Below are 11,330 nucleotides of genomic sequence, written 5' to 3'. Positions count from 1 at the left end.
ACATAAGGGTAAGATTAGTAAATAGGCGGGCGGTTAAGATTTGAGGGGGTATGTCAGGTGGGTCATAACGTGAAGTATGATTCCATTGCCAAAATATATTTTTGTCATTATATTATATGAAGGTGACAGATAGAGTGCATGCACAATCCAACAACTCAAACCCAATTATTTTTTTAATTTTTTTTTTTTAAAAATAATAATAAAGCACTTCATTTTCCTTTGCTTTTTTTTTTTTTTCCTTTTTCTTTTCTTTTCCTGCCCAATTTAACTTGTTCCCCTGTGATATCTTCACCACCCAATTGGACCAGAAGTTGATGAACTTGATGGGGTATTTTTATTTGAAGAAAAATTTGGGATTTTAGATTTGAGTATTTCCTTTAATTAAAGAAGTTTAAATTCATACATGAAATGCAAGTTTCAACAAGTTTAATGATTGAATCAACCAATTAATTTGTCTAATCTTGACTATCATTTTCTGCACCAAAACAAGGTTAGCAATCAATTTTATTTGAATTGGTTTTAGCAGCTTGATGCGTCTACAGCAGTGAATGCTTTTGTTTCTCAATTAGGAATTGATTGAATTTGATCATTTCTTCCTGCTGCCTCAATGCTAGAAAATGGGTGAAACCCAAAGCAAATAGTTTGCTGTTAATTTTAGAAGATTTAGCTGGGTATTGACAATGACACATTCCCTCTACTTCATTAGTATTCTCATTTCTGAAATGGGAAACTCAGAGAAACAATCAAAAAGCTTAAAAGAAAAGACTTTTTCTCTAGTCTAAATGACATTTTCAGTCCCATTTTCCATTGATTTATGAACTCCAACTTTGGAATAGGAATCCTCCTTTCTCACTTTCTGGGCACCCAAATGCCAAATCTATTTCTTTTTCTCTCTTTTTTGGTGGCCACAACTAAAGTTGAAGAGATTCATCGCCTGCTTTTCAGGTTTCACTTTGCCCTTTGAAAAGTCCTTGTTGATAGGCATCTCTCTCATTTTTCTTCTTTACACCATGCCAAAAAGAAACACAAATGCAGCTGTACCTAACCATTTTCTATTTTCTTAATTTATTCTCATGTGGGACTGAGGGAAAAATGCTGCCAATGTTGCCCTACCTTTTTTTTTTTTTGGCTTATTTTGAATTTCTTTCACAGTCTGGCAACTCTATTGAAAAATGAGAAAAAATGATTAAACCATTGAAGCACAATAACTTTAAAGATTGCTTACGATAGTACCATGCTACCAGCTTGTGAAATATTTTTCTGATGGCAAAACTAAAGGAGATTCAGCAATGATAATTGCCAGTCAATGTAATCCAATAAGATTGATTTCTGGGTTTCCATGTCTAAGCAAAATCCAAATTATGACATTGTACTTGTAATATTCAAGCAACTCAATTGAACGACTCCAGTTATGAGAAATCAGCCATTTTTAGTCTACTCTTGCATGATGAATCATTCAATTTCAAGCCATCTCTACTAAGTGAAAGCAAGTAGCAACCTACCAAAAACCATGTTATAGCTCGAATATAATTAACAGAATTTAAATTGATAAAACCTGCTTCTTTTTGGGTAGTTTTTTTTTTAAAACCTTCTTGATGTTGTCTGACAGTTACACGCATTCAATCTCAGAAGGAAAAAAAAGAAAAGTAACAAAGAATTGTTTCAGTTCTCTTATCATCGACAGATCATGATCCTATACAATCGACATACTGTGATTAATGTGTGAAAGTGAGACAGGGATACCTGCATTCTTGCTTCAGAGTTTTAAGTCACATGAATGCACATGAAAACATCTACAGACTTACATCTTGCCTAAGAACCAGTTCCAGCAATATATCAAAAATAAGCATGATAAAGCATTTGCTAACGTAGAATGTAATCAGATATCGGGGTTTGACCTCTCCAACTAGCACCCAGCAGTGCAGTTAAGGTTGTTTCCTTTATGTCACAGTGCATACCCAGAACTCCTAAAGTAAGGCAATTTTCTACAATTATCGGAACCGATATAAAAAATTTTATTGAAAGATTTTATGAAAGATGATAACCTGATTGAAATTAGTTTAGTGAATCTTACATTCAAGAATGTCACAACAGTACATTTTGTTTTGCTTATTTATCAATGAGGCAAAATCATTAAGGGATTAAGATTGCTGCCAAACTAACAAAATCAACCACTAAGACATGCACTTTTTCCTTTTGGCACAGAAGCAAAAACATGCACAGCCTCATTTACTTCCACCAGCAGCCTTTGCCTGGTTCCGGGCTTCTTCTCGCATTACTGCCTTGACGTAAATTTCATAGCAACAACCTGAAACAAACAAACATAATACCATCATACAAGAACTTTATTCAAGCCATGCTTGACTGTTTGGCTTACTAAAGCAGCAATCCATCAGCTTCGCTTTTCTTTTCTCGCACAATTGCAGACATAGAAGGACAAAGCAGCCAGTTTAGGAGTATAATGTTCTTCCTTTTTTTTTTTTGGTAGAGGGGTGAGTGGGAGTTAATTGAAAAAAAAAGAAAAAGAAAAAAAGAGAAAGAATATATAAACAAAAGGTATGAGAAGAACTCAAGTATCAATGTTCAATGATAACATGCCAAAAAATGGAGTTGAATACATTCATCATATTATACACAATGACACATAACTCATTCATAAAGTTGTATCCAGCCCTCAAATCTCTGTAATTTAGTAATCATCATATTTCCTTCTAACCTTATGCAGGGGCCAGTACAATGAGCTCTACAAATTGCAAAGCTATCTAATAAGTCAAATTAAATAAGATTGATTCAACATGCTTTCTGACATTCCCCATTAAAGAAAGGGGACAGAGAGGAGGAGGAAGAGGGAGCAGCTACCAGCATTGGTGAAACTGAATGTCCTTTCAGAACAGTGCTGACCATCCCAAGTGTATTAACACAAAGAATTCTTGATATCTAGCTATTGACAAGGTGAAGACACATCACCACATAGGTTGTATACTTTCAAAGTTAAGCTTTTAAATGATTTTGTAGATTTTTTTTTTTTATTTCAAGCATTTTTTCCTCTCAAGAAAGAAGGGAAAAAGGAAAACTGAAACGACAAAGAAAGAAGATTTCCAGTGAGTAACACGATAAAGTGTGATGTCCAAATTTATCCAAAAGCAATGCAAACCATTATAAATATTAGAGACATAGTTTGAGCATATCTAGAAAGCATCTCAAACAGGATCATAGAGAACCAAACCCACCTTCTTATGGAGTTATAAACGCAGAATGATACTCATGAACCAATTCATTCAACTTATAGCAAACACTAGCCTTACCTGCTACAACAACAACTGTCAGAACATCCCCGATTCTCTTCACTCGCCACACACTCTTCTTATAAGATTTAAATCGCCTTAGAGAAGGATCCTCTGCCAAGAGCTGCAGGGCATATTCTTTATCAACATAATGTCAAGTATGGCAAAAGAGTATAACATCTAAGGATATAAAATATCACTAGTCACCTCTAATACACCCTCACCATGCTGGAAGAAGTAAAGGAAACTATCTAAAGGAGTAGATTATACTAAATATTTATCAACAATTACAAATCAATTTTTCTCGCCAATGTAACGTCTCAGTTGCTACACATAAAAATATCATAAAAAAATTTTAAACCCGGAACAAGGAGAGTTGAAACAAACGAACTCCTTGAATCTTTTGAAAGAAGAATCTTTCTACTATTCATTTCATCTATTACTATGGGCTCAATTCAAAAAGGATAAAATCAACCTATTAAGTCCAAAAACCTCGCTTAAAAATTAAGACCAATTGGAGCAGACCCAGATGCTAGAAATGCAACCTTTTTTGTCCAATCGATACAAAATTAAAAGAGTGAAACCACAAAGAAACAAAAAGGGCAGATTTTTGTCAAGAAAATTGAACAGGGAAAAATACATAAAAGGGGAGACTCACAGCTCTTTCACGAGCCCCCGGTTCAACGTGAAGTGCTCGACTTGGCGCAGCCAGGGAACCCTCTGTTTTCTGCTTCAATCAGTAAACCAATTTCGAAGAGTTAGAGAGAGCTATTAACAAATCAAGCAAAGAGCCAAGAAAGATCAGAATGAAATTGTTATACATAAACAAAATGTATGAATATTCATACCTGATAAGAAGATCGGAAATGATTGGCAAGGCTACTTTTTTTAAGGAAAAAGGCCATTTCTTTGATATTTCAGAGACAGATTGAAGAACAAAAAGAGTAGCTGCTCGGATATATCGAATGAAGTAGCATGCCAATTGGGCTTAAGCTTAACCTTCCTCCCCTTAAAATAATTTCACTCCACATTTTGCAGTTATACCCCTTGAAACTTCCATATTGCGATATTCTCCCTTTTATTTTGACTTGTTGGCTTGTGGTGGTTCTGACGTTGGCTTCTTGGGTTCCTGCCACGTGTTTCAATGTTGGTGAATACGCGGTTGCCACGTGTACAACATTAGCAGTTGGCAGTTTTTAAGGTTGACGATGAAGAAACAAACTGATGATCAGACAGCCCAATACCACCAAATAGCAAATATGGCGTTGAGAGGAGCAGCTGTTGCCGGTGCCTGCATTGCAAGACAACGAGCCACCCCTTTTCTCCTTTCATTTCCTCAAAATTTCAGAGTAAGATTTCATCATCATTCCCCTTCACATCCTCTTCAAAGATTCGTAACTTATCCAAACTACAAAACTGGTAAGCCTGGTTCACTTTTTGCCCTTCTCCTCATTCATACTTGTTTCATCTATTCTAGTTTGGTGTAGCATGTAATATTTGCAAGGTCACTATTTGATGTTCTTTTTTTGTGGTTTCATTCTCTTTTCATTTTTTTTTTCTGAATATGCATGTAAGTTTTCAATTCATTTGAATGATTTGTTATCAATTTTGCACATTTTCTTTTCAGTATTTAAGTATCAGATTCGGGCAGTACAGGAAGCAACTGCAGACATCGTATCATCCCAGAAAGCAAAAGAAGATGATGATGATGAACAACAATCACCTCAAAATTGGAAGATTAAAATGCTCTATGATGGAGATTGTCCGCTCTGCATGCGGGAGGTATTCTCTGAAATGATTACTGTAGGAATTTGATCAATAATCTCTTGCTTATGATATATGTTAGGTGTTTTCATTAGTTTTTTCACTGTGTTTTCCGTTTATCATGTTGTCAGGTCGACATGCTAAGGGACAGGAATAAGCAATATGGCACTATCAAGTTTGTTGACATAAGTTCTGATGATTATTCTCCTGAAGAGAATCAAAATTTGGACTACAAAACAGTATGTTCATGATGTAGATGTTTGTTAATCGATAATGAGAAGTTAGTTATTTTGTAGGCATTCTCAAATATGCTTGGCATCTAATGTGTGAGTTACAAGGAATGATTGATATACCAGTACAAAAATTGAAAAATTTCTGTTTGTTGTTTAGGTTATGGGAAGAATTCATGCCATTCTCTCAGATGGAACTGTGGTCACGGATGTTGAGGTATGGCTTACAATACTCTAATCCTGGATTGCAAACTTTTCCATATTTGTTATTCTAACATTGTACTGCAAGTATTTGCCAAATTTGCAGAATGTGGTGGTGAGAAGAATGTCCACTAGTGTTGTACCTTGTTGAGAATGTAATTTAAATGAAACTAAAGGATTAAAAGTAATGAAGACGAAGAAGAAGAAAAATCAATTAAAGGTGTATGACTTTTAATCTGACAAGTTGCCTTGTTTCGATATTTGAGTCCTAAATGCTGTTTAGGATGTAGAAACAGGCTATAATGTGTTCAAGTAGCATACAAGTTTACAAGGGATGCTTCTTTGGAGTAGAGGGTTTAATTGAATTACTAAATTAGATGTTATATTTAAGCACAAGCTGAGCAGAGTTAGTGTTAAGATATCCTTAATTGTAGCTGGTGGCTTCCCCCTCTTATTTCCTTCTTTTATTTTTGGACTTTTTATCTTCGTAATGTTACACCTGCTTTCTGCTTTTGGATTTGGGAGCATGGTGGTGGTCAGAAAGATACAATCTAAATTTTATTTATGCTATTGATGACTTGCAGGCATTTAGAAAATTGTATGAGCAAGTTGGTCTTGGATGGGTTTATGCTATTACCAAATATGAACCTGTAAGCTTATGCTTCCTTACATCACTTGTAGTTCTATTGATTTGCCACTGTCATTCTGGAACTTGTAGTTTCAGGATAAAGAGCAGATATTTTTTTTGGGTGTGTACATCAAGTGGCTAATAGTATATGATGCCGTCATCTTCAGATTGCAACAATAGCTGATGCCATCTATGGTGTTTGGGCTAAATATCGTCTTCAAATTACAGGTAAATATATGCTGCACTAGGAATTCTGTATAGTAATTTCTGAGTTTCATTCAGAATGAAAAAGAAAACTGAAATTCGGCTTGGTTCTTGGCTTCCGTTACCAAGTCTAGATTAATTATGCATCTAAGTTTTGGCTTCAAGTGAACAAGATACTTCTCCTTGGTAACAGAGCTGCACCAGCATCCTAACCTACATATCAAAATCAATTGCCTGTTAAATTGAAAGCATTGAGATTGGATTAATGCACCTTATATCTCTCTAGCTTTCTTTATTTTTCTGTCAAATGTATCAAATGCTGGCTTGTGAGGTTCACAGGGATCTCCCATGTAAGCGGTTCCTGTTCTTGTTTCAGGCCGACCACCTTTAGATGAGATCTTGGAGGTACGAAGAAAGAACAAGGTATGCATACAGTAGCTACATCAGGTTCCAAGGCTTCATAATGTTGAAAGCAAAATAGATGAGCTGAGTAGCATACGTGCATCCACCTAATCACAAACAAAAGTTAAATCAGTTTTCGGTTGTATGTTTGTTTACATCATGTCGACAAACAGATGTCATTGAAATATATGAATTGATGAATGTTATGCCTTCCGATATAAACTCTTTTTAGATTTTTAGGCATTCCTACCTTATATCCTCCCTTTGGAAAGTAAAAATGCCACAGTCCTCTAACAGCGGGCTTCTTTAAAGCTAAACCTATATGTGCACATTCTTGGACCACCACACAGTGTGAAACCACTATTGTTGTTGATGATACCTGTGGCAGGAATGTCATGCTATGCTGTGGATAACCTATAATATTTTTAGGCATCAGGACGTCCTTGTTGTTATTCTGCTGTATATTTTAAAAAATCCCAGTCAAATGAAGTATCAAAATCCAACTCGCAATCCATTCTGATGGGTCACAAATTTAATTAAACTTTAACCATTCTAAGACCGAGAAATGGACAAACCAATCGAAAGATATATTAACCGGGGAGAAGAGATTCTTGTTTGAATTTTATTATATGAGTGTATCATGTCATGTCACATGTTTCACCGATGTTTAATCATTTGCTTGGCTTTTTATTCTTTTTTCACAGGCTGACGAATGTACTGACACCACCACTTGCAAGATGTGAAGTTTCCTGGTAATTGCTGATTGCTGATGGAAGGTCTTATCTTATGTAACTCTTTCCTCATTTTCTTCTAAACTTTGTCCTTATATGAGCTCACACCCTTCACTTCTTACACATGAGAAAGCACATTATTTTTATCTCTATTAAAGATTATTGTAAAGAAGAACAGACATAAGGTTGTCCTTTTTGCGATGGTCACAGTGAGTACACATGTAAAATTTTAAACTTCTGTATATTGTTCATGTAATTGCAATATTCAATTACTCTATATTGCTGCAAATTTCCACTGATATTTGGTAGTGAATTTCAGGTCTGTGAAACCTTAAGGAATATGCCTAGACAATACTACTTTCCAAAATGATGGGACTTTTCTGATTCCCTGAGTACTTGCAGATTCACTCTTTCTACGTTGGACTTACGCGTCATGAACTTGATCTAGATTACCATGTCCAAGGCAAGGACAGTACACAGCTATTGAAACTAATCTCTTCTTGCTAGATGACTTGCTGCCTGTTGAGTTAATATTTACTTGTTTGAATTATTTAATCTTCACCTACATTAATGAATTTCATATAAGATGTAAATACAATTAGTATCTCATGCTCTAGCTGTTGAAATATTCCTCAGGATCCATCAAACCATTTTGAATGGAAGCTATCCAAAATATTTCTGCACTCTTTTCCCTTAACTTCATAACAATTATATGACAGTGGTAAGTTGAAGTTGTCTTTCAACCAATCTTGATAATGACATTATTCCTAACAGAATAGATTAATGGAAATGATACAATCATGCTTTCTTCTCCTTAGCCGTCAGCAGCTTTCGGATAAACTCATCTATATTCCTATCTGAGCTCCCACCTACACTAACGGCTGTCTTAGCATGCTCCCTCCACTTTGATGCACTACTCTTAATCTCCCGAGTTTTTTCTCCAACCATGACTTCCCTTAAACACTTCCCTAGTTCTTCCCTCCTCACAATCCCTTCTTCATCCTTTTTAGCTCTCACTCCTACCATCCACACATCTTCTACAAACTTAGCATTCGTTGGCTGGTCACTCCACTGTGGCACACACACCATTGGCACGCCTAGGCTCAAACCCTCCAACGTTGAGTTCCATCCGCAATGTGTTACAAAGCAGCCCACGGCTTGGTGAGCCAGCACCTCTAGCTGGTTGCACCATGTAACGAATAGCCCTCTTTCTCCAACTGAGTCGATGGACTCAAGCAGCAGCTTGTCTTCAAACTCCTTTGTAACCCACAGGAAGGGCATATTGCTTGCTTTCAAGCCCCATGCTATTTCTTCAAATTGTCTGGTTGAGATGCTTGCCATGCTTCCAAATGATACATACACCACCGATCTCAATGGTTTTGAGTCTAGCCATCGCAGGCACTGGTCATTATTTTGCTTCCACAGGCTAGCCCCATAACTTGTATCTCCTTCAATTTGATGATCTAAGTAGAATGATGGCACCAAGGGGCCAATCGTTATTACAGGCCAAAGTTCCTTCAGAGCCTTGACTAGCTTTTTCACATAGCAAAGCAATGAACAAAAATGAGAAAAACTTGATGATCTTGAAATTCTTGTAACCGAAAATCAAGTGGTTGTGGAAATAGTAATTAAATGGATCATTCTGTGTTATATGAATCAAAATGTTCGACTTTGATGTGACAACTAACAAACTCCTTAACCTGGCTTGGTCATTGTAAAGGGTGGTTTTTGTGATAGGGAGAAGAAGCGTAAAGAGATGTGCCAGAGGCGACAAAGAGGAAGATTGAAGCAGTTCCTGAAGTACTAAGTGTTGTAGCAGGTGGAAGACAATAAGAAGAGACTTAAAGAGACTTAGAGAGTACAAGATAATTAGAGAGAGAATTTAGAGAGAGAAGCTCTCAAGTTGAGAATGTGTTAGTTTGGAGGGGGAGAGAAAAGTCCCCCAAATGAATTGTGAGGCTCTATATATAGTGCTAAAAGTGGCGGTTACATAAGAATAGGCTTTAATGCGCCTAATGAATGATATTATTATGAAGAATATTAATGTAAGTAACCGTTACTATAATTGGATGTAGTAAGACTTGTTCTCAAGTAAAGGTAATAGAGAAGAGGTGTACAAGAATAGGTACAAGAGAAGAAGCTGTACGAGAATAAGTACAAGAGAATAAGTTGTACATGAATAAGTATACGAGAACAAGGTAAGAGAGTGAAACACTTGTATTTCAGGAAATGGTTAAGAGGAAGACCTTTTATCTACCTCCATATCTGAGCCACCAGGCCAAACTCTCTAAAACATCTCAAGATGAAAGTAACCCATGAACCCTGTCACTTATTCTGAGTTACTTTCACTGTCATCCAAGTGAAGCGATTATTATATTCAAAGTGGCTATTCTACTTGTATTAGTTGTTCCATATGGAGTAATACTTTATTTTTTCTAATTGTCCTGCTTTAAGTAGTAATTCACTTATTCTGCGTGAAGTAACGCTTTACTTGTTCTGCGTGAAGTAACGATTCACTTGTTTTGGTTATTCTGCATGAAGTAACGATCCACTTGTTTTGGTTATTCTACGTAAAGTAACACTTCATTTGTTTTGGTTGTTTTCTGTACAACATTATGTTGTAACATAATTTTTTAGAGTAACAGTATTAACAAAAATATAATATCTACAGTCATCATGAAAACTGATTGGAATCTTATCCACATAAAGAATCTAAGTTTCTAAAAGCAGACTTTATCATGTATATATACTATATCCCAACGTTTTGATGAAAATCCATGAATAGTATTCACAAATTCATGATGTTTGAGGTTTAGATATTAGAGCTTTAGCATTTTTTCTATTTCCCTTAGTTGTCACTTGTCAGAACCGTTTGTTCAGATAATCATCACCTGGTAGTCTCTGTCTACAGCCATATTACTTCTAGAGTGAGTATGTTTCATTTAGCTATAAAAGCTGTGAACAAAAAGGATAATCTGGGTAGTTACCTCACTTTCCAGTTCTTCAAAGGAGTTACAAAAGACCCAATCATTTCTACCCAGAGTTCTGATTTTGTCCATGATCAGTGCTAAATAAGCAGACTGACTTGTAGGGTGAGCAAGAAAACTTGGCATGTCGGAAAAGCTCAGAGAAGGCAGGCCAGGCACTGATGCTGCTAAAGTTTCTTGGTCCAAAGGCAAAGCCAAGCGCCCTTGATTGATTTGCCAATACAAAGAGCACACGGAAGCTGAGTTTGTCAACATCATAGCTGCACGGATGCCAAACTCTTTAGCTACATCAACAGCCCAAAACAGCAATGAATCATAGACAACGCAACTAACTGGTTCCCCTGAGTTGTTGAACTTCGCTATCAGCTCTGCCAAAGTTCTTGATCCAACTGTTTTGAAGGACTCCAAGTAGGCTTCTACACTTGGAGCTTGCTTGAAGCCTCCTTCATCGAAGCCATCTGAGATTGGTTCGACGGTAATACTGTTTGGATGGATGGAATTGATGGTGTAGGGAGTGGCTGCTACTGTGGCCTTGACTCCTTTGGAAGCTAAACGTTTAGCGAACTGGATGAGGGGATTCAAGTGGCCTTGGGCAGGGTATGCGACCACCAAGACATGGACTCTCTGGTTTTGCATTTTTCTTTCTTCCCCAGATTTTGCTTTGCTTAATCAGAACAATATAAGGAATGCTAAATTTGAGGGCTATGCTCGATGAGGCCTTTTTAAAGAGTCACGATTGAAAATGGTAGGCCGGTAGCTCATTGTGAAAAATTGGTCCCTCTTTAGACATTTGGATTGGCGGTCAAGAAATGAACCTAACTTCGGGAAATAGCATGAGCCAAGTAATTTTATCAACATTTTGTCCTAACCTACCATTCAAAACTGCTGCTGATGATCAA

At 36.5% G+C, this 11,330-nt stretch overlaps 3 protein-coding genes across 3 annotated transcripts; 1 reads left to right on the top strand and 2 right to left on the bottom strand.

Annotated features, from left to right (window-relative positions):
* Nucleotides 1-2,026: 2,026 nt before the first annotated feature.
* Nucleotides 2,027-4,292, bottom strand: LOC18603844 (succinate dehydrogenase subunit 7A, mitochondrial). Its single transcript, XM_007036057.3, has 4 exons — nucleotides 4,133-4,292; nucleotides 3,943-4,011; nucleotides 3,306-3,408; nucleotides 2,027-2,308 (listed from the first exon to the last, which is right to left on the bottom strand). Exons 1-4 carry the CDS (start codon nucleotides 4,187-4,189, stop codon nucleotides 2,226-2,228), a joined length of 312 nt encoding a protein of 103 aa, XP_007036119.1. The 5' UTR covers nucleotides 4,190-4,292; the 3' UTR covers nucleotides 2,027-2,225.
* Nucleotides 4,293-4,525: 233 nt separating this feature from the next.
* Nucleotides 4,526-7,733, top strand: LOC18603842 (Putative thiol-disulfide oxidoreductase DCC). The gene is given in 10 exon segments (XM_018117611.2): nucleotides 4,526-4,601; nucleotides 4,604-4,671; nucleotides 4,673-4,703; nucleotides 4,912-5,066; nucleotides 5,180-5,287; nucleotides 5,439-5,495; nucleotides 6,064-6,129; nucleotides 6,275-6,335; nucleotides 6,688-6,734; nucleotides 7,418-7,733. Coding segments are annotated over 10 exon segments (690 nt in total). The 5' UTR covers nucleotides 4,526-4,543; the 3' UTR covers nucleotides 7,457-7,733.
* Nucleotides 7,734-8,094: 361 nt separating this feature from the next.
* On the bottom strand, nucleotides 8,095-11,219 carry LOC18603841 (UDP-glycosyltransferase 74B1-like). Its single transcript, XM_007036053.3, has 2 exons — nucleotides 10,432-11,219; nucleotides 8,095-8,977 (listed from the first exon to the last, which is right to left on the bottom strand). Exons 1-2 carry the CDS (start codon nucleotides 11,065-11,067, stop codon nucleotides 8,243-8,245), a joined length of 1,371 nt encoding a protein of 456 aa, XP_007036115.3. The 5' UTR covers nucleotides 11,068-11,219; the 3' UTR covers nucleotides 8,095-8,242.
* Between the last annotated feature and the right edge of the window lie 111 nt (nucleotides 11,220-11,330).

This window comes from Theobroma cacao, chromosome 3, assembly GCF_053813885.1.
Source record: "Theobroma cacao isolate CCN51 chromosome 3, ASM5381388v1, whole genome shotgun sequence".
Taxonomy (NCBI): Eukaryota; Viridiplantae; Streptophyta; class Magnoliopsida; order Malvales; family Malvaceae; genus Theobroma; species Theobroma cacao.
This window is presented reverse-complemented; position numbering and strand designations above follow the sequence as displayed.